The 26,567-nt window shown below is 48.6% G+C and overlaps 2 protein-coding genes and 1 long non-coding RNA gene across 3 annotated transcripts; 2 read left to right on the top strand and 1 right to left on the bottom strand.

The window, feature by feature from the left end:
• Positions 1-11,157: 11,157 nt before the first annotated feature.
• Positions 11,158-15,951, top strand: LOC115249041 (uncharacterized). The gene is made up of 2 exons (XR_003887746.1): positions 11,158-11,937; positions 15,395-15,951. It is a non-coding gene; the product is annotated as an uncharacterized lncRNA (long non-coding RNA).
• Positions 15,952-16,503: 552 nt separating this feature from the next.
• On the bottom strand, positions 16,504-22,427 carry LOC101072019 (YTH domain-containing family protein 1-like). Its single transcript, XM_029833107.1, has 6 exons — positions 22,014-22,427; positions 21,168-21,192; positions 20,844-20,923; positions 18,988-20,643; positions 18,847-18,891; positions 16,504-18,664 (listed from the first exon to the last, which is right to left on the bottom strand). The coding sequence occupies exons 1-6, from the start codon at positions 22,038-22,040 to the stop codon at positions 18,638-18,640; spliced, it is 1,860 nt and encodes a 619-aa protein (XP_029688967.1). The 5' UTR covers positions 22,041-22,427; the 3' UTR covers positions 16,504-18,637.
• A 55-nt stretch (positions 22,428-22,482) lies between these two features.
• On the top strand, positions 22,483-26,534 carry birc7 (baculoviral IAP repeat containing 7). The gene is made up of 8 exons (XM_011602502.2): positions 22,483-22,724; positions 23,451-24,183; positions 24,918-25,017; positions 25,096-25,177; positions 25,263-25,308; positions 25,775-25,984; positions 26,134-26,196; positions 26,283-26,534. Exons 2-8 carry the CDS (start codon positions 23,643-23,645, stop codon positions 26,480-26,482), a joined length of 1,242 nt encoding a protein of 413 aa, XP_011600804.2. The 5' UTR covers positions 22,483-22,724; positions 23,451-23,642; the 3' UTR covers positions 26,483-26,534.
• The last annotated feature ends 33 nt before the right edge of the window (positions 26,535-26,567 follow it).

The raw sequence follows: 26,567 nt of genomic DNA, 5'->3' as shown, positions 1-26,567 counted from the left end.
GGGGTCCTGGCATCGCCTCCCTGTAATGATATTACTGTAGGAAGAACAAGTGACAATGAGCGACACCATCATTAACCTCTGACTGAGCTATAAATCAACAGCCGTTCACAGGAATTAGACCAGTTCCCCTCAGTCCACTTCCAAAGGCCTTTTCTTGGACTGTGCACTGTTAAAAATTAGGCCCCCTCGCAGAGATATACATACATTTCTTTATGCTTTACAGGCAGTTACCTAGGTTAAAGAGTGATATTTCTCAGATTTGCCCTCTGTGTTTCATACATTTTTCCATCGCGGTGACTCATTACAGAGAGCGTTTGATTCCAGGCGCCCAAGGAAATTAATGTTAATGTTGAAGGGATGAAAAAAAGATGACTCGGGTTGTACATTTTCATTCCAAACCACAGCAACCCCTGAGAATAATTTGATGTCAGTCTGAAAGCACAGACCAACACCTTTTCCTTAGTGGCCAGCAAAAAGTGACTTTAACCAGAAATAACACCGAGCGGAATGCTTGACTTTAGCCCAAATATGATGGATTCTCTTCCCGATATGATCCCTGCCCTCGTGTGAACACGCGCCGGCAATATTTAGTCATTTAATCTCCCATTATCATTGAAGCATTGTTATTATTGTGAAAGTGGGCTGTTCTTGTTGGGCGGGTGCAGGGGAGGGAAGGGGGGGTGGCGGCAGAGGGAGAGGGAGAGGGGTGGACAGCTGCTGGCTCTCCGCGGTCATCTGCAGGAAAGGGTACATATTGCACGTCACCGGGATAGGTAACAGATATGGCAGTATGTCCCTGCCATCTGTCACCAGAGCTTCACACTTCCACAAAGACAAAAGGAGAGCAGGGCGACCAGCCTGCCATTGTCCTGAAGGCTTCTGGGTAAATGTATGTCCTCTTATCATCGTGCGGCACGGTTAGCAGCGGCATTGTTCGCAGCGGACCCACAGGCGCATCCAAAAATTTACATTTTAGCATCGAGCTAAACAATAACCGTTCCATTCTCTCCGAAAATCCAGTTTTATGCACGCGCACACAATAGTGCAAAATGTCAGGTTGATTCCTTGTTCTCGTTCGCCGGCTTCCATCCGTCTGGGGCGGCGTCCTGCGAGCTTAACGGACGAATTTCGATTTTCCATTATGGAATTTTTATAACAAAGATTATCTGTCCCAGCAATCCAAACATCATTTAACATCATTTTAAAGCAGAGCCAGAACCTCTGTTTTCATTCAGAAATCACCCTCCCATCTGCCACAATAATCATCCCTAATCCTCCAAAGCACTGCAGACCCTCGAAGAATGCAATCTATTCCTTTATCTCTCCCTCTTTCAAGACAAAGAAGGTCAATGATCTGTCGAACGCAGATAAAGAAGGATGGGCATGTCTTGAAACATTTCACCTACAGTGAGCAGTTTATTACACAAACAGGCTTTATTTTTTTATTTTTTTAAATGTATATGTGCATCGCGGCCCGGTGTTAAGCATATTCCAGTGTGTGTCTGTTTTATAGACAAGGGGACTGCACCTTGTTCCTTTTTTGGACATCATCACAGAGCAGCATATGAGATTATTCCAGCTAATCCCTGTGTAATCTCTGTGTTCGCTGTGGGAGCTTCCTTCAGCACTAATGTCCAGTCAGCTCTTAATGCTGTAATACAGAGCGGAGAGAAGCAAAAAGGATGGATGTAAGCGGGATTTGGGACAAAATGACTGTGGGATTTTGTGATTTGACGTTTAGAACTCTTGAACTCTTCACTCTTATAAAACTCTCGGCAACTTTCAGAGAATCAGCTCGACTTGATTTGATTGTCTGAACCAGAGCAACTACAGGTCGACATTAATAATAAGATGATGTATGAATATATTTTAAATCAGATTAATAAAACCCCATATTATCTCATATGTGTTCAACACGTCATATGAGATATTCCAATTAAAAGACTGCGCAGACATGATTTGATCCACTCACATGACTTTCCAAACATGTTAATCCATTACTGTAGGTCACCACTAGAGGGAGTTTGGGGGATTTGGCTTCACTTTCAGGCAGCTACATTCCAAATGCTTTTCAAAATGACTCTTTTATGCTCATCGGGGACCAACAAGGCATTTTGGATTCCAAGAACCTGAAGAGTGAAGCTGAGCAGCGCTGCCTGGACAAAACATTGTGAAGGTCACAGTGAGGATCTGAAATGCCCACCTGCAGTGTCCATTCCTCCATGTTTCCAACTTTCTAATCAGACATATTGGTGCTCACACCCCATTTGACACGAAGACCCGAGCGTAGCTCCAAACTGCCAACTGGCAGCCTCTCAGAAAACCTATTTTAATTACCATAAGTACCTTGGCGTATTTCTCCTCATCCAATTCTTTAATGGATAATGCATGTTCCATCTCACAGCGAGGCCTCTCCTCTTTAGTGCTGTTGTTTTAGAGGGTTTACTTGGTGTGTGTTCTGAGTCCTTGCATGTGTGGCAGTGCCTGCACCACTTTGTCTTGGTGTATGTGATTCGCTGTAAAAGACACCAGTAATTATCCCTGATGCATCTCTGACCCGGTGGCTGCACTGTTTTGGGAACGTCGATGGAGACGGAGTTCAAAGCACGGCCAGTAATTGTCGAGGCGGTCTGTGCTGACATTACATGAATGGGAGCGTTATCGATAAACCGCCCCGAAACGTACAATCAAAGCTGGAGATCGGGCCCGAGTCAGGTCTGACTTTATTCTGAAGCAGAAGGGAAGAGACCTCAGGTGAAGGAGAGTGGTGAGAGAGAAGAAGAGCGAGCGAGGGCAGCGCAAAATCGCTAAAAAAAGGCAAAGTGGTGCACGAAGTCGGACTTTAACTGATGATTCTGAGTGCTTCTCTCTGTGCACGTATGTTGGGCGGACAGATATTTTTAAACAAATACAGGATCACGCTGGGCAAGCCATTCACTGCCACCTCTCTTTTAACCAGACTGCCTCCGGAACAGGCAGCAAAAACAAAAAAAACCTTCATTTCTGCTGCAGGACAAAAAGGTTATCTGGGTCGGGATGAAGGAAATAAGTGAAACGCTCACGCTTTGTGAGACACACATGACAGACGGTTCAAGTGGTTACGAAGCACCACCACACAATGGACGCGATTTGACTTGTCAAAGCACTTAAAGCAATATTGAAACGGTTAACGGTGCTACTCGGGGTCCCTGGAGTAGCCGAGCAGCCAGAGACGCCAGCAGGCACAAAATCCAGGTTGGGAATATGAACCAAGATGAACGAAATAGAAAGATGAAAAGTAAATGTGGCAGCTCTACCAGGACATTCCTCATCTCGGAGTTTCTCTCTGCAGCGGCTGCCCATCTAACCTCTGATCGGGTGTGTGTAAACATGCTAAATCCAACCACAGAAATCATGATGCACCGCTTTGTAGCATGCTACTGCCCCACAAAGACAATACATGAGTAATTTAAAGTAATCTAATTTCCATGTCGTCCCCACCATAAATTCTGTAGGACAGTTCTATTATTGAAGAATGAATACATTTTTTATGGCTTCCTAATTTATCACTTTTCTTGTAAGTAGTGTAGGTCTCACTTACTGACATTAATTAGCAAGACGGGCTAAATTCGCCATTTAAAGCACGTCATTCTTAATTATTATTTCCGGGAATGTTTGAAATGTATGGAGCACATGACAACAAGAATAATTCAATTGAAGATAAAACACTTGCAAGGAATGAGCTGCGGGATTACTGGTGCGCTTTGGACTGCAGTAAAAGTATATTAGAGAAATTCCAAAGCGTACACAGCCTGTTTATAAACTGGCTGTATGTGTATGGATGTGAGGATGTCCAGTGTCTCTGATTAGTATGCATGGACCATGAGGCTACACTGACAGTGGGGCCTCTGAGAGCAGCAGCACCATGAATTCTTTAGCAAGAGTGTGCATGTACCCTTGCTCTCATCACGCTTGAGAGGGCGAGTCCAGTCAAAAAGAGACAAGGAGACACACACACATACACACGCACACACACACACAAACTCTAACTCTAGCCTGAACTTATGTTTACTTCCTGGAACCCTTCCGGACCATCACTGCTCAGCACATGATTTGTTCCCATCCTCATGACCCCTCGTGCCATTTCGAATTTCCAATCGCTAATTTTAACGGGTTGACGCGCGGATCAGTACCCCTCCGTGCACGCGCGGCACAATATTGACGTGAACACGCGTCACCGCTCATACAGAACTGTTTTACAGCCATAACCTACAGCGTAATTCATGTTCACATCTTTATTTATAGATAAGGTGGTGGGGTCCCGCTAAGTGTGTCAGACCCAACATTTGCAGAAATAGAAAACACACACACGCAGACACACACACAAACCCACACACCAAACACACACACATGCTCAAACCCCTGTCCCCCTGTTCTACATGCAGTCCCAGCCTGTATTTAACCTTCTTATCAGCATGCTACGTGCACGCCACACATTTACTTCTGAGTTACAGACGAGGAGTCAAACATTGCCTCTGCTGTATCTGCATGAAACACGCGCGCACACGCACACACACACACACCACATTCACACACGGTAATACAGACAAGCACAAAAAAATCTGAGGGAATTTTCAATCTCTTCTTCTCCTTTTCTCTCTCTGTCTGCCTGTGGAGAACACTGGCAGGAATCAGGGAGAAGAGAAGGGTTGCTAGGCGACGGGTTGTGGTTGCCATGGTAAATTTAAGTGGAACAGCTGGTCCAATCAGCATAAAGTGCGGGCAGGCGGGGGCAGAGTTAAGGAGGCTCATGCCAACACAGACAGATAGGAAGGAGAGGCTGCTGAGGCATGCAGGATGGGAGGATGGAGAGGAGAGAGGGAGAGAAGGAGAGAGGGAGAGGAGAGAGGGAGGAGAGGACAGAGAGAGGGGAAAGAGGAGGGATAGAGAAGAGGAGGGTGGAGGGCAGGTAAAGAGACATAAACGTGAGAGGAGGACACAAGAAAAGGTCATAAAGGCACAAAATTACCGGACTGTCAGATAAACAGAATCAAAGCAAAACGGTGACATTGATGATCCGTGAGTTCAGCAGGAATTATGAGCACTCAATGAAAAGCAAGTGTGTGAAGCTCTGCATCTGTCCACCTGCAGAGCCCTCCCAGATATACCTGAAGGAAGGGCATCTTCTGCACGCTGCCGCCCTGTCATGCAGCCTCAGCCTGGAACTCCACAACAACAATGCAGACACGATGTCAGCTAGATGCAGCTAATGACAGCGCGGTGATAAGATGGTGATAATGATAATGGGCTGGGAGAACGTGTGAGGTTGGGGATTTTGCAGCCCCATCATCAGTCGGGTTTAATGGGGCATTTAAATGTCTCAGATGTGTTGTTTTGTTTCTTTTTTTCGGGGGGGGGGGGGGCGTTGAGTGTTAAAGTTTCACTCAAGTAAAATCAACAGCTTTGAGGAATTGTAGGGTGATGACAAGAGGCGTAACATTTTTGACCCAATGCATCTATTATTATTATTGTTGTTGTTATTAATAACAATACCATGGTTGTTATTATCTTTATTGTTATTATTGCTGTACGGCACGGTCAGTTGTGGGGCCCACTTTGCTGCCAGCGTGAGTAGGTTGGTGCTCTTCTAAATGTGAGGACACACGTTCTTCTGTGTATATATGATAATCCCATAATGAAGTTACACCAGCGATGCAAAAACACACTGTCTCATAACTCATTTATAGTTTGTACAGATCTAAAGACTTCAACACACACACACACACACAGACACACACACACACTGAGGGACGTATGCGTCTTCTTCAAGGTGGACACGCTCCTGGGGCGTCTCGCATGATCAAGCACAAGGGGAGTGAAATGGACTCAGGCTGCTACTGCTGTAACCAGTAATGGCAGCCATGCATCAAGCACGACATTATGTTTTTGGTCTAGTCCTCTTTCCTCCGTACGAATGTGCTGATTTACTTAATTCAAAGAATTTAAAGTCAGCTGGCATGAAGAAGAAGAAGAAGAAGAAGAAGAAGAAGAAGAAGAATCTCTATTTGCTGTGTTACAGGCAGGCACCAGGGATGCACAGAGCTCGTCAGGCTCACAAGAAGTCCATTCACACAAAGCTCTTTGAGTCACACCTTCCTCCTGTCACTCACACAAAGCATGCTGGGAGGCATGGTTTCCAGGGCAACCAAGAGGCACCTTTCCTTGACAACGGTTCAAGATGCAGAGATGGAGGACATTAGCTTGCACCTCAGGTGTGGCAATAATGGTGCCTATAGCGCTGCGGCAGAACGAAGCAGCCAAGGGGGGAAAAATAAAGAATTTTCTAAAAGGCGCAACATTTTTTTATTTTCAAAAGTGCTCAAATGTGAAACTAACCCTCCGGTTTGATGGAGGCTCTACTGAGGGTTAAAACAGCGCCGTGGGCATTAAAGTGATAAATGGACTAAGCTGCTTCACACTTATAGTGTGAATTGAAATTTCACACAGATATCCTCTCAAAAGACCCCCCCACACTGTACTAAATATGCTATAACACACTCCTGAATCCCCCCCCAGTCTCCCAAGTAAATCTTCAAAAGGAGCCCTCAATCTGCTCAACACAGTTTGCAGACTGTGTGCACGCACACATGTGGTCACGGCGGCGGTGCACGTGCGCAAAGACCCTCGGCACACAGATCAGTGCCAGGAAAGCTTTGACTTTGTGCCGCTGTGATATTTCCAGTGAAGGCCGGAACCATGAAATTCCTGTAAAAGGACGCGGAGGAAGCGATGGAAGCGGCGCGCACGAGGAAAAGGCGCTGGATGCACGGAACAGGACACAGTGGCTCTGACGATTCGAGGGGGGAAACACGCACAGGTGAAGAGAAAAGAAGTGAGACCGAGAAAGAAACCGTGTGTGTGTGTGTGTGTGTGTGTGTGTGTGTGTGTGTGTGTGTGTGTGTGTGTGTGTGTGTGTGTGTGTGTGTGTGTGTGTGTGTGTGTGTGGGTGTTAGCTAGGATAAGGAGATAGTGCCTGGAGAATTGAGTGCAGTTAGTAATGTTTCCCCTTCGGCTGAGGCATTAACAAGCCTATAATGGACCCTCTTAAACTCCCGACTAGGATCTCCTCCAAAACTAACTGATTTAGAGTGGCCAGGGCCCCTGTGGGCAGTGGCCAAGTCCCCCTCCGTCCCTCCCCAGCAAAGCCACAGCCAGCCCCGGTGGCAGGCAGCACAGACACACATTGTGTTTGCCCACTGAACCACAAGCGATAGCCGTTTATAACACAATAAAACACCATGAGGAGGCATTAATTGGATATAATAGCCAGGGAATGATTTAGATGATTTAACACCTTTTTTCTGAGATGAGTATATAAAAGAGTGGGAAAAGGAAGAGGGGAATAAAAGGAACTTCCACGACATTTCCAAATGTTAGCTTGATGTTCACAGTGGATGTAAACACACACACACACACACACACACACACACACACACACACACACACACTGCATGTTGCAATCCACCTTAGAATGGATCAAATATCTGACGTCTCATCCATTTTTAGCGCATCTCCAGTTTTAAATTTCAAAACTGTCTTACATTCTGTCTTTCTGAAGCTAATTCTTCAGCAGGATTCAGTCAAGGCGAAACCCAATAATCACTTTATTTGCTGCATAACCAGTTCTCAGGTTAGGTCCGTCTTTCTTGTTATTTAGGGCCGATAACAAACCGCAACTGATGCTGATACAAATAGGAAGTGACAGGCTAGCTGGAGAAAAAAGAACACACCCGCATAGCATGTTTATCGCCCCATCAAAGTTTAGCTGGCGGTTCTTTATTGACAACAAGATGACCCGGAAATAACTCCTGATACTCGGGGTAAATAATTTTCCAGGATCCGCATGCTCACACTTCAAGGTATTCTGTCGCCTTATCTTCCTTCCTGTCTCTCTCGCCTCTCTTGTCTCTCCGCCGGGCGCTGAGCTGGAAGGGAGCAGGGCCCTGCACATATGTGCATAATTGGCACTTTACTGTCATATCAAATTCATATCAGCGCAGGGTCTCGGGCAGCAAAGAACAATGAGGGCCAGACAAAAGCGTGGCTCCGTGATAACCACGGCACAAGCCGGTCAATAAAACCAATCATCTCTAATCTTCTTATGGGGTCTAAACAGTTCCCTCACATCCTACACACACGCCGCCTGCACCAGTAGGTCCCATTTAACAGCGGGAAGGAAAATGGCGTCTCCAGCCTGAGCGACCTGCACGAGCTCGCCGACCTCGTCAGCTGTGTGGTTGTTTCTGTTGGACGCGAACCAACATCTTGAAGGAAAGCCTGTTTCTAGAAGCTGTTTAATAAATACCAGTCTCAAACCAGCCTCGCGTCGGTGGAAATTTTAACATCCTTAGTTTTTAAAATCCACTCACACCTTTTCTATAGGCTGCCTGCTCGCCGTGGTTAAATAAAATAAAAGCTTTAACGCTCTGGGATCAAAGCTGCAGACACGCAGACGTGTAGAACCAGACACCGAAGGTTAGTTCTTTTACCTTCCACTAAGAACCATTTTTATTTGAATCAGTTCGTCTCGAACGTAGATTAAAAACCCGCAGACAGAAACACTCTGAGCAGCCCGTCCTCGCCGCCATCAGCCCGTCAGAGGGGTCTCTCCAGCTGTATGCAAAACCTGTCTGACGCTCCAACGCCCAAAACCTCTCGATGGGGTCCACCCAACCAGGGGGGGGGGGGAATGGGGGAGGGAGGTGGTAAAGGTCACAGAGGTGAGGCTACATACATACGGAACAGGGACGTTCAAACCTCACAATCCATTAATATGAAAATGTACTAAACATTTTGTCTGAGGGGGGAGGGCACCCGGTTGGATAAATACCATGAATGAAAACTCAATGTAAAGTAGACAATGCTAACGTGGCGTATCTGTACGCGGAAATGTCAACATTTCACAAATAACGACTCCTGATTCTTTCTCCGTCTCTCAAAACTGTGTGTGTGTGTGTGTGTGTGTGTGTGTGTGTGTGTGTGTGTGCACCTTTGTTGAAGTTACAAGGTGCCTTCAGTTGAGCATGAACCCTCAGCGATACTGATCAGAGGTCAAACATGCACCACGGGCGACATGTCTAAAATTCACCTCTGCCGCAGTGTCACCTCTACTCTCTGTCCTGGTGTAATTAAAAAACGGAACTTGCCGGGTGTTACACTCATTAGGATGTGACCGGCTATTACAACAGTGGTTGGCGATGACTGCCTGTGCTGCAGGAGCACTTTCAGGTTAATGGTTGCGCGCAGGAATGAGAACCAGCACAGAAGCGTCCGACTCAGTGTTTCACGTCAGTCTGGGCAGCTCGGCCACAAACCGAACGTTATCGGTAGCAACATGCTAATCCGAGGCTTCGCACAGAAGACGAGCACATGCAGGAACGATCTGTGTTTGGTCTGATCTGTGTTCCTGCCAGCGGTGTCGCAATCAGATCAATGCAAACAGCTCATGACATTTATCAGACGAGAGCGGAGGACCTGCACATTAGCACCGAGGCTGGTCAAGCCGCTCCGACTTATTGATACAGAGTCCTCAAAGAAAAGGACGAACATAATTCACTCATCTATAAAACGTCCAAATGAGGACTTGCTGTGCGTGTGTGCGCGCGTGCATGTACATGTGTGTGTTTTGGTGCAGAAGTCATTGTTCTGAGACATTATAAGAGTTCTCCCCTCAACAAGTCTGCACCATAGTTTTTTCTGGTTGTGGGATGATCAACGCTGACATCCTCGATTTTAGGTCATTTGGCTTTTGTGCGGTCAAACTGCGGCTGACAGCGTCGCCCTCGGCGCACGCCAACGATTCCTGGACATGTTAAACCTCCGCTGCATTGCATTTATGTGTCGGTGATCATATATTTCGAAATGATCAGCACGGATCATCGAAGGTTGCTTGTTGAATATTTAACCCCTGAAATAATCAAAACATGACTGATGCAACACTAAAATACATGTATATAGATTTTTCTTTTTAAATAAAATTAATGGCATTTTTATTCATAAAAACACAATTTGCTGTTATTTTTAAAAATTCACAAAAACATCAAGGCCTATTTATCAAGGTAATAAATAGGTTAGAAGGTGGGGATTTTTCAGTGATTTTGTATATTTATTAATATTTATTGTGAAACCTCAGAATATGGTCTGAGTGTCCAAAGTAAAGTTCTTCTCTCTGCCTCGCTGTGTGTGAGCAGCTCCTGCTTTATCTGTGCTACTGTTTGTTATATCTGGCCATATATTACCATTTCTCCTTGGAGGGGCCCCTTGCATTCAAATCAGTGACCGGCTGCCTGATCGTGGAGGACAGCTTACTAGGCCCCTTGAATTGTTCACTGGGAACAATGGATTCCTTTGTCAATGTGTTTCTCTTTCTCTCTGCTGACAATACTGGAGGGTCCTTCTGGCTCTTTGCACTTAAGAAATGTTTGCAAAATTACACCTCTTAATATGCTTCTCACAACAAGTATAAAAGTGTGGGTTGTTTTATTTCAAAAACCGGTTCATGTAAGGAAGAAGGACGTTGTGGAGTATATATGCTGTACTATATGTAGGTCTGCATCTATATTTATATATATATGCCATTATAATTTGTAATTTTGTTTTATTATCTGCATAACGGGTTTATGGTGCGGAGCTGCCTACTGGGCCACAGCGCTGACCTCTTGCCTCCTCCTGATGAATGCAGATGCCCAGCTGTGCCTGTTCGGGCCTTCAACAACATTTCAGAAATCTGTATGATTTCCCTGGGAAAGTTAACAGTCTGCACTGGAGCAGGTCCCCATTATTACTATTATTATTATTATTATTATTATTATTATTATTTTATTATTATTTTATTATTATAATAGGTGTTGTTGTTATTATTATTATTATTATTATTATTTTCTGGGGTAGGCATTGCATGTTCTGCCCAACCTTTTGCCCAAGAAAATAAAAAGTTTAACACAAATTTCCTCCACTGTATTTTTATAAATATTAAAAAGATTTATATACTAACCTCTATATTTATTTTAAGTTGACAATTTCATTCAAACACTTTAAAATAATTGATTTTTCAGCATTAAGTCCGCGCCATCTCGTAACCTGGATTTCATTTATTTTGATTTTTTTTATTTCAATTTAATAAAACCAAATAACATCTAAGGTCTGAGGTCCGACTCAAGGGGAAGGAACCGAGACGGGACGTTTTAAGACTTTATTTCCAGTATTTCTGCAAACTTCCCTTATTCGCTGAAGTCACAGCTGCAGCATTTTTCCTGGCGGAAAGAGTCAGCAGCTCCACCAAAGTTCACCTGCTGCTAAGAGCCCACATGAGCAGGCGGAGAGAAAATAGAACAGCACATCTGTTCCAAGCCGCGTCTGTCTTCCACCGTGGCACCGTGGCACCGTGGCACGCTCCTTAACGTAATTCAAATGCGCAAGAATAGTTTCCCAGCGTACCTCAAAAGTCCAGGGGCCGCAGCTCGCACAACTGGGGCCGACTCTCCTCTCTCTTTTGTTGGGGCTATTGTGGGGGCCTACATGTTGGGATTGGGGGTGTAATGAGGGGGCTGCGACCCCCCGATGGGGGTGCATTTGCCGTCCAAAGACCGTTAGACACTGGCTGAATGAATGGGGGCCTGGATGTCATTGTAATGCACAGGGACAACTCCCCCTTCATTCAGCCTCAGATGTGGAGGCCGCTCAGCTCTGCACGCCGAGAGACGAGGAGAAAAGACGACTGCAATTCACTCCACAATCCGGCTCCTTCTTCCTGCTCCGGGGACGGATATGGAGGCTATTTTCGTCAGTGTTTGCAGCACACGCGCCGTGTGAAGGCCTGCGCGGCCACAAAATGGAGAGGAGACGCAGCCGGAGCCGCGCTGCGGCGCATAAGTGGAGAGGATACCGGCAACTGTGAGAGTAAGGCACTGAACAAAGGACGCAGAGTTCATGCGAGCGTGGATTTGTCGATGTAGGCTGCACTGGAGGACGCTTCTCCTGTAGGCTAGCAGGTGGCCGCTGTGCGGGCTGGGTTATTGCATTTCTCTCGTTTTGGGGCAACGGGGAACCAGCGCGCCTAACAAATGGCTCGCTATTAGGCAATTGGCTTGCATTCATGTAAATGCGGGCAGGTCGTTTTGAGATGTAGATTGAAGCGGAGGTAGGGGCGCGACAATGGGCATGTCTGTTAAAACAGTTAATAATTGCATTTGTGTGAAATAAAGGGCGCATTTGCGAATGTAAAGGCGCAGTTATGGAGAGCAAAGAGAGGCATCATAAACTGCGGTGACGGTCCCTCCTCTTCATCTCTTTGTTCAGCCAACAGGCAAACACGAGATTCAGGAGGCAGAAACGTTTGAGGAATTCAGGACTCTCTTGTTCCGGGACAGTGATCAACGTGTTCCTTCTGTAATTCCCGATCTCTTCTGTCATGCGTTTTAGATGCATTTGGCACATCTGGTTATACAGTAGTTTCATTTAGAAAAGACAGGCTTCAAACCGGAGGCCCATATTTGGGTTTTGTTGCATTTAAGAGGATATTTGGACGTTAGAATAATGTATTTTGTCATGCACCATTTTTCTAAGACTCAGTGCCATTTGAGCCGCGGCGGTGGAAGCCATGAGGGGGAAACATGGCAGTTTCATAAGAACGTTTGCACAGTTTCACAGGAGGAGCATGCAGGTCAGGACACGAATGCAGAGTCGACAAACATCCCATAGAGACACGGAGGCCACATCACACTCGCATAATACAGGAGGTACAATTCACAAGCGTGAGTGAACAAACGTGCACACGAGCCCAAACGTGGGCCTGACCTTCTGTGCAATTTCTCTCAGGCGCTGCATGAGATATATGCCGACACGTGTAATGATACCGGAAGAGTGCTGTGGTTTTATTGCAGGCACGGAATCACAGGTCAGAGACGAATAAAAACGTTTGTGTGCAGCAGAGAGTGGTGCAGAGATTTGGATGCTGGACTCACAGGAAAATTCAATAAACGGGATTTATTGGGCTTATTAGCTGATAACAGCAACAAAAACAGCCATCAACCTGGAAAGGGTGCGACCGTCTTGGCCTGTAAGCTGTTTCTAAATTTGAAAATCTCCTGGCGACACATGGAAACAGTGTGTGTGTGTGTGTGTGTGTGTGTGTGTGCGTGTGTGTGTGTGCGCGTGTGTGTGTGACCTGGAAGTGCGTTTCTGCCCATCCACCTCTTAATGACAGCGGTCGGGCTATGCACCTGCTGAAACGGAGCCTTCAAGGTGTTGGTGCTCTCAAGCCCCCGCGCCGCGGCCATGTTACCCAGACTGCCGCGTGCAGGCTGCGGGCCTGCCGCCGTAATCGTCTCCAACCGCTCTCTGTAAACATAAAGAGAAGTCTGGCCCGGTGCACGCACGCATGACACGCTGCACAAAGTCAGGCCGGTGGTTTCAAGGACATTCGGGGCTGATGAGGATTTGGTTTTAATGGGGGAGGTGAGGGGAGGGGAGGGGGGCGGCGGCTTGGGCCTCGGGCCATGACGTCATTGCGCGCCCATGTAATCCTCTTGCGCTGAAGCCCAATCAGCAGAGACTCGCAATTGTCTAGGATGGGAAGAGAGGGGCGCTCTAATCCGGGAGACAGTGGCTCACACAGCCCGAAGAGAGAGAGGGAGAAGGAGAGGGAGAGGGGGGGGGGGCGTGTATCCAGGACCGGACAGTGCCTGAAATGGGTCAGATTAAAAGACGTGAGTCAAAAAGGACCGGCTGACTCTTGGCGCTGAGAGGACCTTTTTCTGAAGACGGCGAAAACCAGCTCGAACCCCCCCAGAAACGGCAGCCACCCCCCCCCCCCCCCCCCTCCCGCAGCAGGAGCTGCGGGGAAGCGCCAAAGCTGCGGCGCGTAAAGAGCGACCATTTTCCCAGATAGACTGTAGCCTCGTGTAAAAGTAGAAAAAAAAACAGCACGAGAGGGAGAGTGGACGCACAGCGCGTTTTTTTTTTAATATCCCGGTTTCGCTGATCGTGGACCAGTCGGGGAAACTGCATTCAAGCCAAGTTGAATGGAGAATACCGCGCACTCGCAGTGGGATATACGACTCCGAACAGCCCTGTGACCAGCTGCCCTCGCCGAATTCTCCTGGTTTCCCACTTTTGTCTTTGTGCTTTTTGGGGTCAGACTCGGGTAAATCGAGCGAAGGACAAAGCGAGAGCCAGAGCCGCCTCAGCTGTCATTGTGTGCGAGGTAACGTGCCAGGGGATGCGCACACACCGCAAGCGCACCGATATTTTAAACGCTGCCTTCCACTAACGCGCTCTTAATTTTTGCCTCACATCCTTCGGTAGCGCGCTGCTTGTTGGTGAGTTTTAACGCGTCGCTGTGCTGCAGTCATATCAATATTGGCGTGGAAGAACGTGGCCGCGCGTATTATTGCTGCTGTAGCCATAAATCGGCTTTGAGTCCTTGTGCGTGCGTGCGTGCACGCCAGTGTGAGGCGGTGGGGTGGGGGTGGGGGGGGGGGGGGGGGGATCCGCTTTACATTTGTGCGTGTGTGTGCCTGAGAGAGAGAGGTTGTGTGCGTGAGCGCGCGCACGGAAACGGGAGTTGCTCTGAAATCGCGGTCATGCGGCGCCGCGTCCTCTCCGGCGGCGGCAGATGCTGGCGGGGGGGACTGGAGGCTGAGGAGGCGACTTCTTCATGGGTTGTCACTCTGCGTGTTCACAGCGGACCTTGATTTAATGTCCATACAATTAAGGCACGCGGTGAATGCCAAGAGAGGAATCTGCGCACCACCGTCAGTCCACCTCCTCACCAGGCCGCGGACGCTCGCCCAGTTTGACCTTTCCTGTTCCAGATACGGGCCCCGGCAGCAGGATGGAGCTGCCTCGCCGCTGCTGTCGCGCCACGGGCGAAGGAGTTTTGGGAGTGCGCACGCGCGGGGACAGAAACGCACGCCTGCGTGCGCGAGAGGTTCGACCAGGTGGGCGCAATGCGCACTTCGGCAGATTTCTGGCACTTGAAATAAGGCGAAGGCCTCCGGAAGATCACGCGTATGTGGTTCGATTCAGCATTTGTCCAAAAATGGCCGACAACGGAGCAAACAGGATCAACGGCCTACTTTTAGATTCAGGAATCAAAATGATCGCGAGCACATATATATTTAGAGTCTACATAAACCCCTTAGATTTTAAACCTTGACTCGGCAACAGTGGGGTTGTTTTAAGCAGCGTTGACCCGATTTACCACCACGAACCAGACGTGAAATATCGCCAATTAATGTCGATTTTCTTTCTTTATCTTTTATTTTTGTTTTGCTTCCAGTGCAGGTACAATAAACAATGAACGGTCGATCACCTGGGCGCTAAACATCGCGCTGGTCTACATCTTTTTCTTTAGGAACGCGGAATTTATCACTGGATGAACCGATTCACTCCCCTTCGGGTCGCTCGATTGCGAATTGCGTTGCAAGAAAAAGTAGGACCAGAAAGTGCGGAGCACCACACCTTCAGTGTGTGGCTGAGTGCTGAGGCCTGCAGCGGAGGAGGCTGCGGGGTTTGGAGAGAATGGCTCAACGTATAGACATGTAAGTGATCAGATGCCACCTACAGGCGCCCATCTGGCAGCGCACGGTGGAACAGAGCCACAGCACAGAAGGCTGGATTAAATAATCCCAACGTTCAGACAACACAGGTGTTCCTCCTCCATCAGGTGACAACGTCGTGGCTAATAACCTAAAGCCAGCCGAGGTGAGGTATGAATGACAGGTGAGCCTGGATCACACCTTTAGCTGGAGCTAAACTGTGTTTGCTGACACGGGCGATGCGAGCGGGACACCTGGGTTCATTACATTTATGTGATGTTTTATCGGGTCTTCTGGGACGATTTTGTGTATTTTATGCTCCATTTGTGACTGCATGCTCTGTAATGTGACAATAAAAGCGGCACTGTGCACATTTCTGCTCCTCTGACTGTGATTATTCTGAACATTTCACCATGAAAAAGCTGCAGAACTGCCTGATAAGTGTGACTGAAGCAGCAGGCCGGCACCTTTGGGACTACATCAAATCAGCTTTTGTTCACCAGGGTTAAAGGCGTTATTTTGCTGCCAGTTGTCACGTAAAGAGCAGCGACTTGACATATTTTTAGATGAGACGGAGGAGAAATCAGCACCATGGAGAGCTCCTTTCCAGAAACCAATCGAACAGTCCTGACGTGTGGAACAAATTCTAAAGGAAACAAAACAGCATCTAACGGAGCGTAAAGTGGAAAATCCCGGATTATCAAAAGAAAATGAAGGAAATCTTCAAATATGTCACTGTCGGGTTAGTCCGACTTCACGTTGGGAGCTCAAATTTCAGCTTTTAAAGCAAAAAATCAAATCCTCCAAGTCGCTCTAATTCAGGAATTTTAAAGAAAGCCAGGGAAGGGGAAACCAATCACGGAGCTCAGAAGGCCGACAGACGACTGTTGCTGACAGAGAACACAAGAGATGATGACAAACGCCGTTTCTGAATGGACAGTTTATTAAGGCTTGATTTCTTCAATAAAGAAAAACCAAGATAACTTTTTTTCTTCTTAAACAATTTCGCCCACGTCTAGATCAATATTTAATATACCGTTCATACTTTTGAAGTGGATACACAGAATTTAATGGCTAACCTGACATCCCTCTGCTGCCACACACACACACCTGACGGTTGTCGGCGACGTGCACGTGAGCCCGATTCACCCTCTCTGAGGCTGCGAGTCCAGTCCACAGCAGCTTTTCTGAGCCCTCACGCTCCCCCTGACTCTGCTCTGGTTGGATGTGGCGCTGCTGGAGGCTAACATGAGAAGGCAGTATTGCTAAGCTAAAGCTAAAGCTGGCTACTGATCGGTGCAGGTTGAGGAGATGGGGAAAAAGGATGATGTCAAAGGTCAACTCTCTTGAATACATGGAATTACACTCGTGCTTTCATCAAACGCTAATAAACGAGATCATTTTGTGTCAAATATCAGAGCCAATAATAAAAGAAAGCTTGAGAACTCGGGTCTGAAGGTTTGAGTGACTTTGACAGACAACAATGAGTCAGCGTTCCGTCCTGCATCGCAGCAACGCAACAAAACATCGATGACACGTTCCAATAACTCACACGCACTCACTGAGCCAGCAGGGGGACGCCGCCGTTTAACGGACTGTTACCGTCACTCCCGCCCTGGCTAACGGTCGCTCCTCTCAGGAGACCGCCGTGAGCTTTCCATGCACGGCTGCGTGAGATTTATCATTTAAAACCGATATTTTCCCACCACTTTCACCGCGTTCGAAAGAACGTTACTGTCCCACGGTCGACGGCTAGAACAAACTAACTCTGCAACAACCAAAAAAACAGACAGAAACCACGTTTCATTCTCATTTTTTCTTACGTGATAGTAAATCAGTTACATTAATTTTTTTAGGTTATACATTTGTTTTTGTTTTTTTTAGGCTTTCTCCATGAATATATAGGCTCCTACGTTAAAGCTTAGCATTATGACAAATATGATAGACTCAGCGAAACCAATTTTAAGGAGGAAAAAATAGCACATGATTAAGACGGAATTATGGTGGACGCGTGTGAATCCGCCCCAGCGTGTGGGACGGAAATGCAAAAGCAACGACTCAATTCTTGTGGTGGTTACATTGTTATAAAACAATTTAAAACGGTGGATGTGACAGTTCTCTCAGACTGGGTTGTGGACACGAGCAGAATCTCCTGATGACACATACAAAAGACTCCTTGGAGACGAATAATAAAGGAAACGAGGCAGAGGGGTGTGCAGGATGTCAATAGTACAATTTCTGACTTAGCAGTGAGTGTTCTGGTTGTAGAGGAAATGTTTTTTGTTTTCTTTCCCAGAGGCCTTTGCTATTCCTCCTCAGAAATGTCGAGCACTGTGTGACTTCACACGATTCCCTGAATTCGCCAGCAGTATCACTGTTTGAGCAGTCACTGATAATTAGAAAAAAAACAAAACATTAAGGCTCCAGAAAACAGGATTCTGAAATGAAAATTGTCAGTAGTAAGCCAAAAAATAGAGATTTCGTCGATCTGAATGAAAAATAGATAAACCATTGAAGTTTTCTTATCGCACAGTCCCGTTGCCTTTGGGATCATCCAACCCTGTTGGCACAGTTTCACCTCTGACGCGTGGCAAGGTCGCCCCCTACAGGACAAACAGGGGCAGGACACAGCCGGTCCTGATTGTACTGGAATATAAAGTGGCAGATTTTCTTTTTTTAAACAACATGGTGCAGTCAAACCCTGATTTAATTGGAGGGGGGTGGGGGGGGGGGCTGAGGGCGGGAGAGATAAATCAGTCTGGTGAGAGAAGAGTATGAAATGGAAGGAGAAGGGGGGGAAACATAATCTAAAAATATGAACTAAATAGTGAGGTGGCGGTCACACGTTACATCTTGATATCCCTGCACGGAAAAGGTGGGCGGTACATGTTGGTGGGGGGGGGGGGCGAAAAAATGCAGTTTCAAAAATGGCAGAGATTCTCCGAGATTAAATAGGGGGGGAAAAAAATTGAAGGGGCTTTGTTGCATTTTCTTAATCTTCTGTCTCTTAAATCAAAAGTCCTAGTGTAACTGTTGATCAAGCCGCGGATAGACGTCTTCTACTGTTTATTCCTGGTTTGGCGCTCCTGTTTGGAAGAAGAAGAAGAACGTGAGGTATCCAATAAATCAATGTGACACATCTATTACATCCATCTATGCTCAAATAAATGCTATTTTGGTGCACGTTTGCAGCCCGTCGATCAGCAGATTGATTGTGAGTGAAGAAGAAGAAAAAGAAGAAGAAGAAGTAAACATCGGAGGTCTTTACCTGATCCAACCGAGAGCGGTTCTGTATCTGAGCAGGTTCAAATGTCTGTCAGAGGGCAGAAAAAGGAGACAGAAACCATCACTCTTACAAACAGGCTGAGCAGTAAGGTCACATGGTGTGTGTGTGGGGGGGGGGGCGTACCTTGCGCACCTCCTCCTCCTCCTCCTGCCTCTTCTCGTAATGGGAGAAGTCGTCAAAGATGGAGGTGGTGTGTTTGTAGGTGGCGATGATCTTCAGCACCTGCTTGGCCTTCTCCAGGGGGACCTCCTGGGTGTCGCGGGAGTTGGTCACCGGCTTGTTGTCGTTGTTCTCCAGGCGGATGTGGCGCAGCTGGCTGTTGGGCACGTCCTTGACGAACAACCAGTCCACGTCGAACTTGCCCTTCCACTTGTCCTGCGCCCACACGCCGGCGCTGGTGCCGTAGTCCACCGGCGAGCGCATCTCGGCCACGCCGCAGAAGTGGCCGCTGCCGTTGACGCTGAACAGCAGGTAGACGGGGCCTTTGGCGTTCATGGCCCGGTAGGCCGAGTCCAGCCGCTTGTTGCCGTGCTCCGTGCTGCACCAGATGGAGTACTTGATGGAGCGGTGGATGTCGTCCTCCGAGTAGCTCTTGATGATGAAGACGCGGCCGTTCTTCAGGTTCCAGTCGAAGTCCTTGGGGTTGTAGCTGTGGGAGGCACGCAGCTTGTCCAGGACCGGGTGGGACTCCGCCCCCGGGCCCTGGCTGATGGAGCTCGGGGGGCCGCCGTTGCCGCTGATCAGACCCATGGTGCAGTTGCAGTCCTGGCCGGGGCCGCCCTGCCCGTAGCCCTGGTTGCGGTTGCGTGGCGCGATCCAGCGTGTCTGGGGCTGCGGGGGCTGGCCGTGGTTCTGGTAGGGCTGAGGCGGTGGCTGATGGTGCTGGTGGTGCTGGTGGTGGGGGGGCTGTAAGGCCATGGGTTGCATTTGGGGCTGGACCAGAGACTGCGGAGGCGGGGGCTGCATGTGTCCCTGCTGCATGGGACCCTGAGGCGGCAATCCGTGGGGCAGGCCGAGCGGCGGCGGCTGCTGCTGCAGGGGGGACGGCGCCACCTTCGTGACCGGGCCCTTGTCCCAGGTACCAATGTTCATGTTGTGTTTGATGGGGGGCGGGGGCAGCGCGCCGCCCAGACTCCCGGGCATTCCCGGTTTCACCTTGGTTTTCAGCTGCTGGGGCTTCGCCGGCTTACTGGCGATGGCGGCCCAGGAGGTGGGTTTTGGGGGGGGCATCCCGATGGGCGTGGCTCCATTTCCCGCGGTCGGTACCGCCGGTCCGCCGATCACCGAGCCCACGGCCTTCACGCCCGACCCCTGGCCGGCGACGTCCCCTCCGATCTTTAACCCCACCATGCCCTGCTCCAGGCTGTTCATGCCGGGGGCCTTATTGAGGGTCTCGCTGTGGAAACCCGTCTGACCATCAGGCACCAGGGTGCCCCCCAGGGAGCTGGGGGGGTAGCTGTAGCTGCCGCCGTAGGCTGAACTCTGAGTCTGCTGGCCCTGGGAGCCGCTCGTGCCCCAAGCGGAGAAGGCAGGGTTTTCAGGGAAAAAGTTAAACCTGTGGGGGTAGATGCTGCTCCCCAGCCCCCCCGGCTGGCCAAACACAGTGTCTGGCATAAAGTGATGGTCACCGTTACTCAAGGGTCCGTAGGGCGTCAAGTAGGGGATGGGTGGGTCGCCGCCTGTGGACCAGGGAGCTTCACTGAGGGGGTACGGGAATCCAATAGAGGGGGCGTAGTAGCTGGACAGGTAGGGGTCGGTGATGGACTGGTAACTGTTGTTCTGGACGAGAGGCAACAGCCACAATGTTAGAACTCAACTTTAAACTCAAATGGCCTCAAATTTAGATGTCACGGCCGCGGTCCGGAGCAGCGCGGCGGCGGGTTTCAGGGGCCAAGAGCGCGGCTCGATCGGCTAAACCCCCGCCCCCCCCAAAAGGCAACAAAGAAAAGCACAACAGTCCGAAGGGTTGTGGTCTGTACCTGAGTTGATTGACCACTGAGGTATGGCTCGAAGTCGCTGTCGTGGACCGTCTCCTTCTGATGTAGCGAACCATTTTGCACTGCAACACACCAGAACCATGACAATGTGGGTCCGATAACGGTTAGAAATGACCTCACAAACCTGACCGCCCCGTCAACAAACAACACAAACGCGTGTCCGTGCGCGGGGGGGGGGGGGGGGGGGGGGGGGGGGGGCTTTAATATGAAAAAAGATGGGATTTATTTGCAAAAGATAAGCACAGAAAGAAATAGATCTGCAAACAGATAGTGGCGATTATGTGGGGCGGTGGTGCAACAGCTCACCTTTAGATGCTTGTCCCTTTGATCGCTGCATGGATGGATGGTCATGGGAAGGGGGGAAACACACGATTATTTAGGCAGAACCAAGATGAGATTGCACACACACACACACACTTTTTCCCAAACTGTATCAGCAGCCTCTGATGTCACCAGAGTGTTGCACAAAAGCTGAAGCTTCAGTCTACTTCCTGAAGCCAGACAATGCAAACCTTCATCTTTCCCTATAAATGAGGCTGTTTACAGCTGCAGGAACACGCCGATTTCGGTTCATTTGATACCGGGCGCGTTGGTGTGTAACTTGAGGTGGATGGAAACACTTCACCCTCCTTACAAAATCACGCACAACTTGGTTAGCCAAACACAAAACCTCCCTTACAGGAGCTGTAAAAATGCAGGATTGTTTAGCCTGTTTGAAATCTTAACATAGTTGGCAGCAAGGAGCAGACCATAATGGTACAAGTACAGACACTCTGGCGACATCTGTAACACCTTAAGTTCAGATTTATCGACTAAGTTGCGTTAGCTCGAACCGTTTAGCTTCAGGCTGCGTTTACAATCTATGATTTTTTGCTGCTACGCTGCTTTTACCCAGACGTGGCCGCAATGTACATTTGTACATTTGCGTCTGACAACACGATCCTAACAGTCAAGCAGACATTTTAATCGCAGCTTTGACGCTCAGCAACAATAATGTACAGCTTAACGGAGCGAAGCTAACCAGCTAACTACACGTCTCGTCCACTGGTAGCTGACTGGTTAGCTAGCAGCTCCGAGGAATAGCCGTAGCCCCCTTCCATCGTTAGTTAGCAGGCAGCTAGCTCGCAGGCGAGGAACATCGGGCTGTCCTACCTGAGGTTCAATGCTTGTGGCAGACATAATTCATTAAGCAAGTCCCTGGATTCTCACAGAGCCTGAGCTTGTTGCTGGATTTCAAGCCCCGTGATTTGGAGAGCAATGCGGCTCAGTTACAGTTAGCTAATTGGCTAGTGGTTCCACTGAGCGTGTTGCAGCGCAGGCTCAGCTGTGTATTTTCCGCTGTGTGCACGTCTCCCAACTTCCACACTTCAAGTCTGTCGCCTCGGATATTACGCCCGAAGAAGCTTCACGTCCCGGCAGAGGTTCGCGACGTGCGTTACAAGTCTCAGACCTTGTGAATCTTAAATATGCTAAGCCCCCGCTGCCTCTGAGGTTTGCTTTTTTTAATTCCAGGGAGAGAGCGCTCCTCTGATACGTTAAAGCCCAGAACACTTCCCCAATGGCTGCTCCATCCGGGCTTTGACACGCCGCTGCACTTCCCGTCGCTGCCCTCCGGGTGGCTGCAGTTGGCCGCTAATTGGTGAAGAACTTTACGCCGACGTTTCGGGTTTAATTGCGAAGCTCTTCGCGAGGGTCGACGCGACACTTCCAGCTTTAAAAAGGCGACTCACGTGGATCTACGATGGGGGTGAATCCCGACCAGAATCTGCCCTTACGTGGTTGTTAATGGTGCCATTCTCTGCCCTCTGCGGGGGTAAACAACACCGGGAGGGGGGGCAATCAGCAGACCTTTCGTGTGTGTAGGTGTGTTTAAGTATTATTTTTCTTTATAGTCCGTGAGGGAGGGTAGTAAAAATCAATATTGTTGGTATTGGGCTGCCGTCTGTGTTGATCCAGACTTCTGCAAATGTCATTTCTGACAGCTGCGTGTGGTCTTGTGTGACCTCCAAACCCGCACAGTCTTGATATTTGGTCCCATTTCACCAAATTATACTGGACTGGTTGGATTCTGAGGTTGTAGTTACACTGGTTCACCGCGGGGGGCGCAGTCGCCGTCTGAATGGAACAGAACATATAATGTTGATTTAATAACCTTAATTATATTACAATAATAATTGTGCACGGTAGCAATTCATGTTGAACAAAAACAAGGATTTTGAAATAGCCCTTTAAAATGGTGAAATGCAGAAGATCGATTAAAGTTAAGGAGGAAAATGTACAGTTAAAATTGCTAAATGTAAAGTAAAGTGGGAAAATATTCTTACTTTTAGAGTTGACAGTCACAACTACCCCATGTATGGAGCCTTTTTTATGTTTTAAAAACTGTCAAAACAAACACGTCAGACTAATGTGTTCAGTTAAATGCTAAATTTCAGACTTCTGTTCCCTAAATATCTGTTGGAATTCATCAAGTCTACCAGGCAAACAACCATAGAGGTCTTATTTTAAACTTATTTATTCTCTAAACTCATTAATAGGTGTGTCAGTGAACCCATCTCGCAAGCTTAACTAACTTTCTTTTTACTCAAGAGGTGGAGCAACACAGACATTCAGGCTTTCATTCATGCAAGGATCAATGAGCAAACATTCTGGCATTTGGTGGCTTTTCTGGAAAGCCGTCTCCTCTAGGCCGCTGCACAGGCCCCCGCACCTGATCACATTATTTCAGCGGGTGTGCTGCGCTCACCTTTAGTGCGCTCTCCACTATGGACCGCGAAAGGGATGAGTGCCACAGGACGAGAAGAGCGAGGGAAGCCCACGTGCCGCAGAATGACGGATGAGGAGAGCGCAGTGCTTTACATGCTCGAGGAGCCTCGGATGAGGAGGGAAGGAGACAGAATCCGAACGTTCCAGGAATGGCCGGCAGATGCTGCGGTGGCGCCTGCAGACCTGGCCAGAGCCGGCTTCTTCTTCCTGGGCCCCGGGGATGCTGTGCAGTGTTTCTGCTGTGGGGGGATTTTAAGGTGCTGGATGCAGGGGGACACCCCGGGGGACGAGCACAGGAGGCATTTCCCCACATGCTGCTTTGTTCTCGGCAAAGCCGTGGGAAATATTCCACTCCAGGCCGGGTTCTCGGACTCCGTGGACGGCCAGTTGTTGAGTCAGCTCCAGAGGATGACCATGGATGACCAGGGCACGGTAGGACAGGCGGTCTACCCAGAGATGGAGGCCGAGGATTCCCGGCTCACCACTTTCCACAACTGGCCCACAGAGGCCTCGGTCCAGCCCGACGTTCTAGCGAGGGCAGGATTTTTCTACACAGGTGCTGGTTGTTCCTCTCTAAAGGCTGAAAACACGTCTTCTAACAGTCCATGAAATGGATTTGTGTGGGTGTATTTGGGTGACATGTTGAGCTCTGACCCAGTGACAGCCAGAGGGACCCTCTTTGTCAGAGAAGGTTTGCGCTACAATCGTTCTGCTGATTCATGACATTGTGGCAGAATCACCTGGACAAAGCTGGGGCTGCTAGAGAAGAAGCTCAGGCTCAGGCAACACCGAGCATGAGCCTTTTTATTAGTTCCATTACATCATTTTCTGATCGTCCGTCAGAAAACGCTGCAAATAAACACAACAATGGTAAAATGAGTAGCTCTGACACTAAAGTCCAGCCTTTGAGGTCAAAATAAGGATTTCTCGCCATTACCGGGGACGGGAAAGTGAAATAAAACCTAAAAACCTAAAAAGAATGAACCTGAAAATCCGTTGTTCGTTAAATTTTCATTTTGGGGTTTAAAATCTGACATCAAAGAGGAAAAAAAACTGGCGGGAGAACAATGTGACATATAAAGATACGGTCTTTAGAGCTTTCACCTGTCTTTATTTGACTGCCAATAAAAATATATTTGCTTAAAAGCGGCTCTGATGCATAAATTTTGAGGGGGAAAATTGCGGTGTTGGGCTAAAAGGTGGTGGAGAAAATAAAAATACTCAACACTTGAGATGCACCTGATCAATCTGGATTAAAGCTCCTTTCATTCTGTTGCTGCGTCCCCGCAGGTCACGGCGACAACGTCAAATGCTACTACTGCGACGGGGGGCTGAGGAACTGGGAGCCGGGAGACGACCCCTGGCAGGAGCACGCCAAGTGGTTTCCAAGGTAGCAGACGGGTGCCCGTCAGCACGTTTTGCATGGACGTGTCAGAAGGTCACACAAAGGCGTGTTTCTCATTTTCAGATGTGAGTTTTTAATCCAGACGCGGGGGCAGGAGTATATCAGCAACATCCAGGACACTCATTTCCATCTGGGCGACACAGTGGTGAGAGGTTTTATCCCCCTGATCCACGGAGAAAAAGGGAAATCTGTCTGGAAAGGCCAGACTAATGATGTCACTGCTTTTCTAGGGTGGATCACAGAGCTCCTCCAGCAGAGATATTGGACCCAGAAATGGTAAATCGGGCAGCAAACCTTCCAAACAGCCCTGCATCCCAAGATAACACCGTTATCTTCCTGTGTGCTTGTTCACACAGAGAGTTGGAGGAGAACACCTTGTCACTGCAGATTGTACAGAGAAAAGTGGCCGCAAGCAGCTGACTAAATTATTTTTAGCTCGACAGACATCAAACGCTCGTCTCTGGGAGAATTTTTTAAAATTAAACAGCTCCCTGTGTAATTACCTGAGCTAATGTTTGCTCCAGGTACGGCAATGAGAGAGGAAAGCTGTCAAAAGTTTCAGGGCAGCTGTGAGAGAGGAAATTAGAACGCGATTGTAACAAAATCACACCAGCAGATATGCAGAAGTGGCCGAGGTTAAAGTGGCAAATGAAGGCAGGCTGTGTTTAATCCCCCCACTTATCAGAGGGAAAATTACCCACACAAGTCAGCTCTTCTTTTCTTCCTGCCTCTCACCTGCCAGATATGGTCAGAGGTCTGGCGGCTTCCTCAGCCATGCTCTCCCCTGTGGTGCAGACCGTGCTGCAGATGGGCTTCGAAGCCGGGCTGGTGGAAAGTTTGGTCCAGACCAAATACCTGCTGACGGGCCGACAGTACACTTCAGTGTCCGACCTGGTCAGTGATGTCCTGCAGGCGGAGCAGGAGGACAGAGCGAGGGCGCCACGGAGCACAGGTAGCAGCCAGTGGGGGGATGTTATGATCTATCATCCATGTTCTCCTAACTGCTGCTCATTTTATGTCTTGGAAAGGAAGTTTGGGTCGGTTTTGGGACGATGGTGGTCATATTCAGGTTGCAGTGGTGTTTTTGTTTGTTCCCTCCAGATCCAGAGGTGAGGCAGAGCTCCAGCACTGCTAGAGTGAGAACACACGCGGCCACCGGAGAAGGTCAGAGGTCAACGTCCGTATGGAATGATCACTCGTTTGTCATTTTTTTAGGTGAGCATCAGCCCATTTCTCCCCTCCCCCCACAGTGAATGAGCCCAGCCCAGAGGAGCTGCTGAGGCAGCTGCAGGAGGAGAGGACCTGTAAGGTGTGCATGGACAAGCTGGTGTCCATCGTCTTCATCCCCTGCGGTCACCTGGTGGTGTGTAGCGACTGCGCCGCCAGCCTGCGTCACTGCCCCATCTGCAGGGCCGTCATCCGGGGCAGCGTCCGTGCCTTCATGTCCTGAGGCTGAAGACAAAAACTAGTGCAATAAAACACTTTCTACTGGTGTTTGTGCGGTGTCCCATATTTTCCAAGAGTCCAAATTCTAA

The sequence above is a fragment of the Takifugu rubripes genome, chromosome 3, assembly GCF_901000725.2.
Source record: "Takifugu rubripes chromosome 3, fTakRub1.2, whole genome shotgun sequence".
Classification (NCBI taxonomy): domain Eukaryota; kingdom Metazoa; phylum Chordata; class Actinopteri; order Tetraodontiformes; family Tetraodontidae; genus Takifugu; species Takifugu rubripes.
This window is presented reverse-complemented; position numbering and strand designations above follow the sequence as displayed.

What these genes read in the sequence shown, in the direction of transcription:
- LOC101072019 (XM_029833107.1), bottom strand. Translation starts at nt 22,040, where the DNA reads ATGTCTGCCACAAGCATTGAACCTCAG. An exon ending in CCACAAGCATTGAACCTCAG is followed by an intron (nt 21,193 to 22,013) that starts GTAGGACAGCCC and finishes CCATCCATGCAG; the next exon opens with CGATCAAAGGGACAAGCATC. An exon ending in TCAGTGGTCAATCAACTCAG is followed by an intron (nt 20,644 to 20,843) that starts GTACAGACCACA and finishes CCTCTCGTCCAG; the next exon opens with AACAACAGTTACCAGTCCAT.
- birc7 (XM_011602502.2), top strand. Translation starts at nt 23,643, where the DNA reads ATGAGTGCCACAGGACGAGAAGAGCGAGGGAAGCCCACGTGCCGCAGA. An exon ending in GGCAGGATTTTTCTACACAG is followed by an intron (nt 24,184 to 24,917) that starts GTGCTGGTTGTT and finishes GCGTCCCCGCAG; the next exon opens with GTCACGGCGACAACGTCAAA. An exon ending in TCCATCTGGGCGACACAGTG is followed by an intron (nt 25,178 to 25,262) that starts GTGAGAGGTTTT and finishes CTGCTTTTCTAG; the next exon opens with GGTGGATCACAGAGCTCCTC.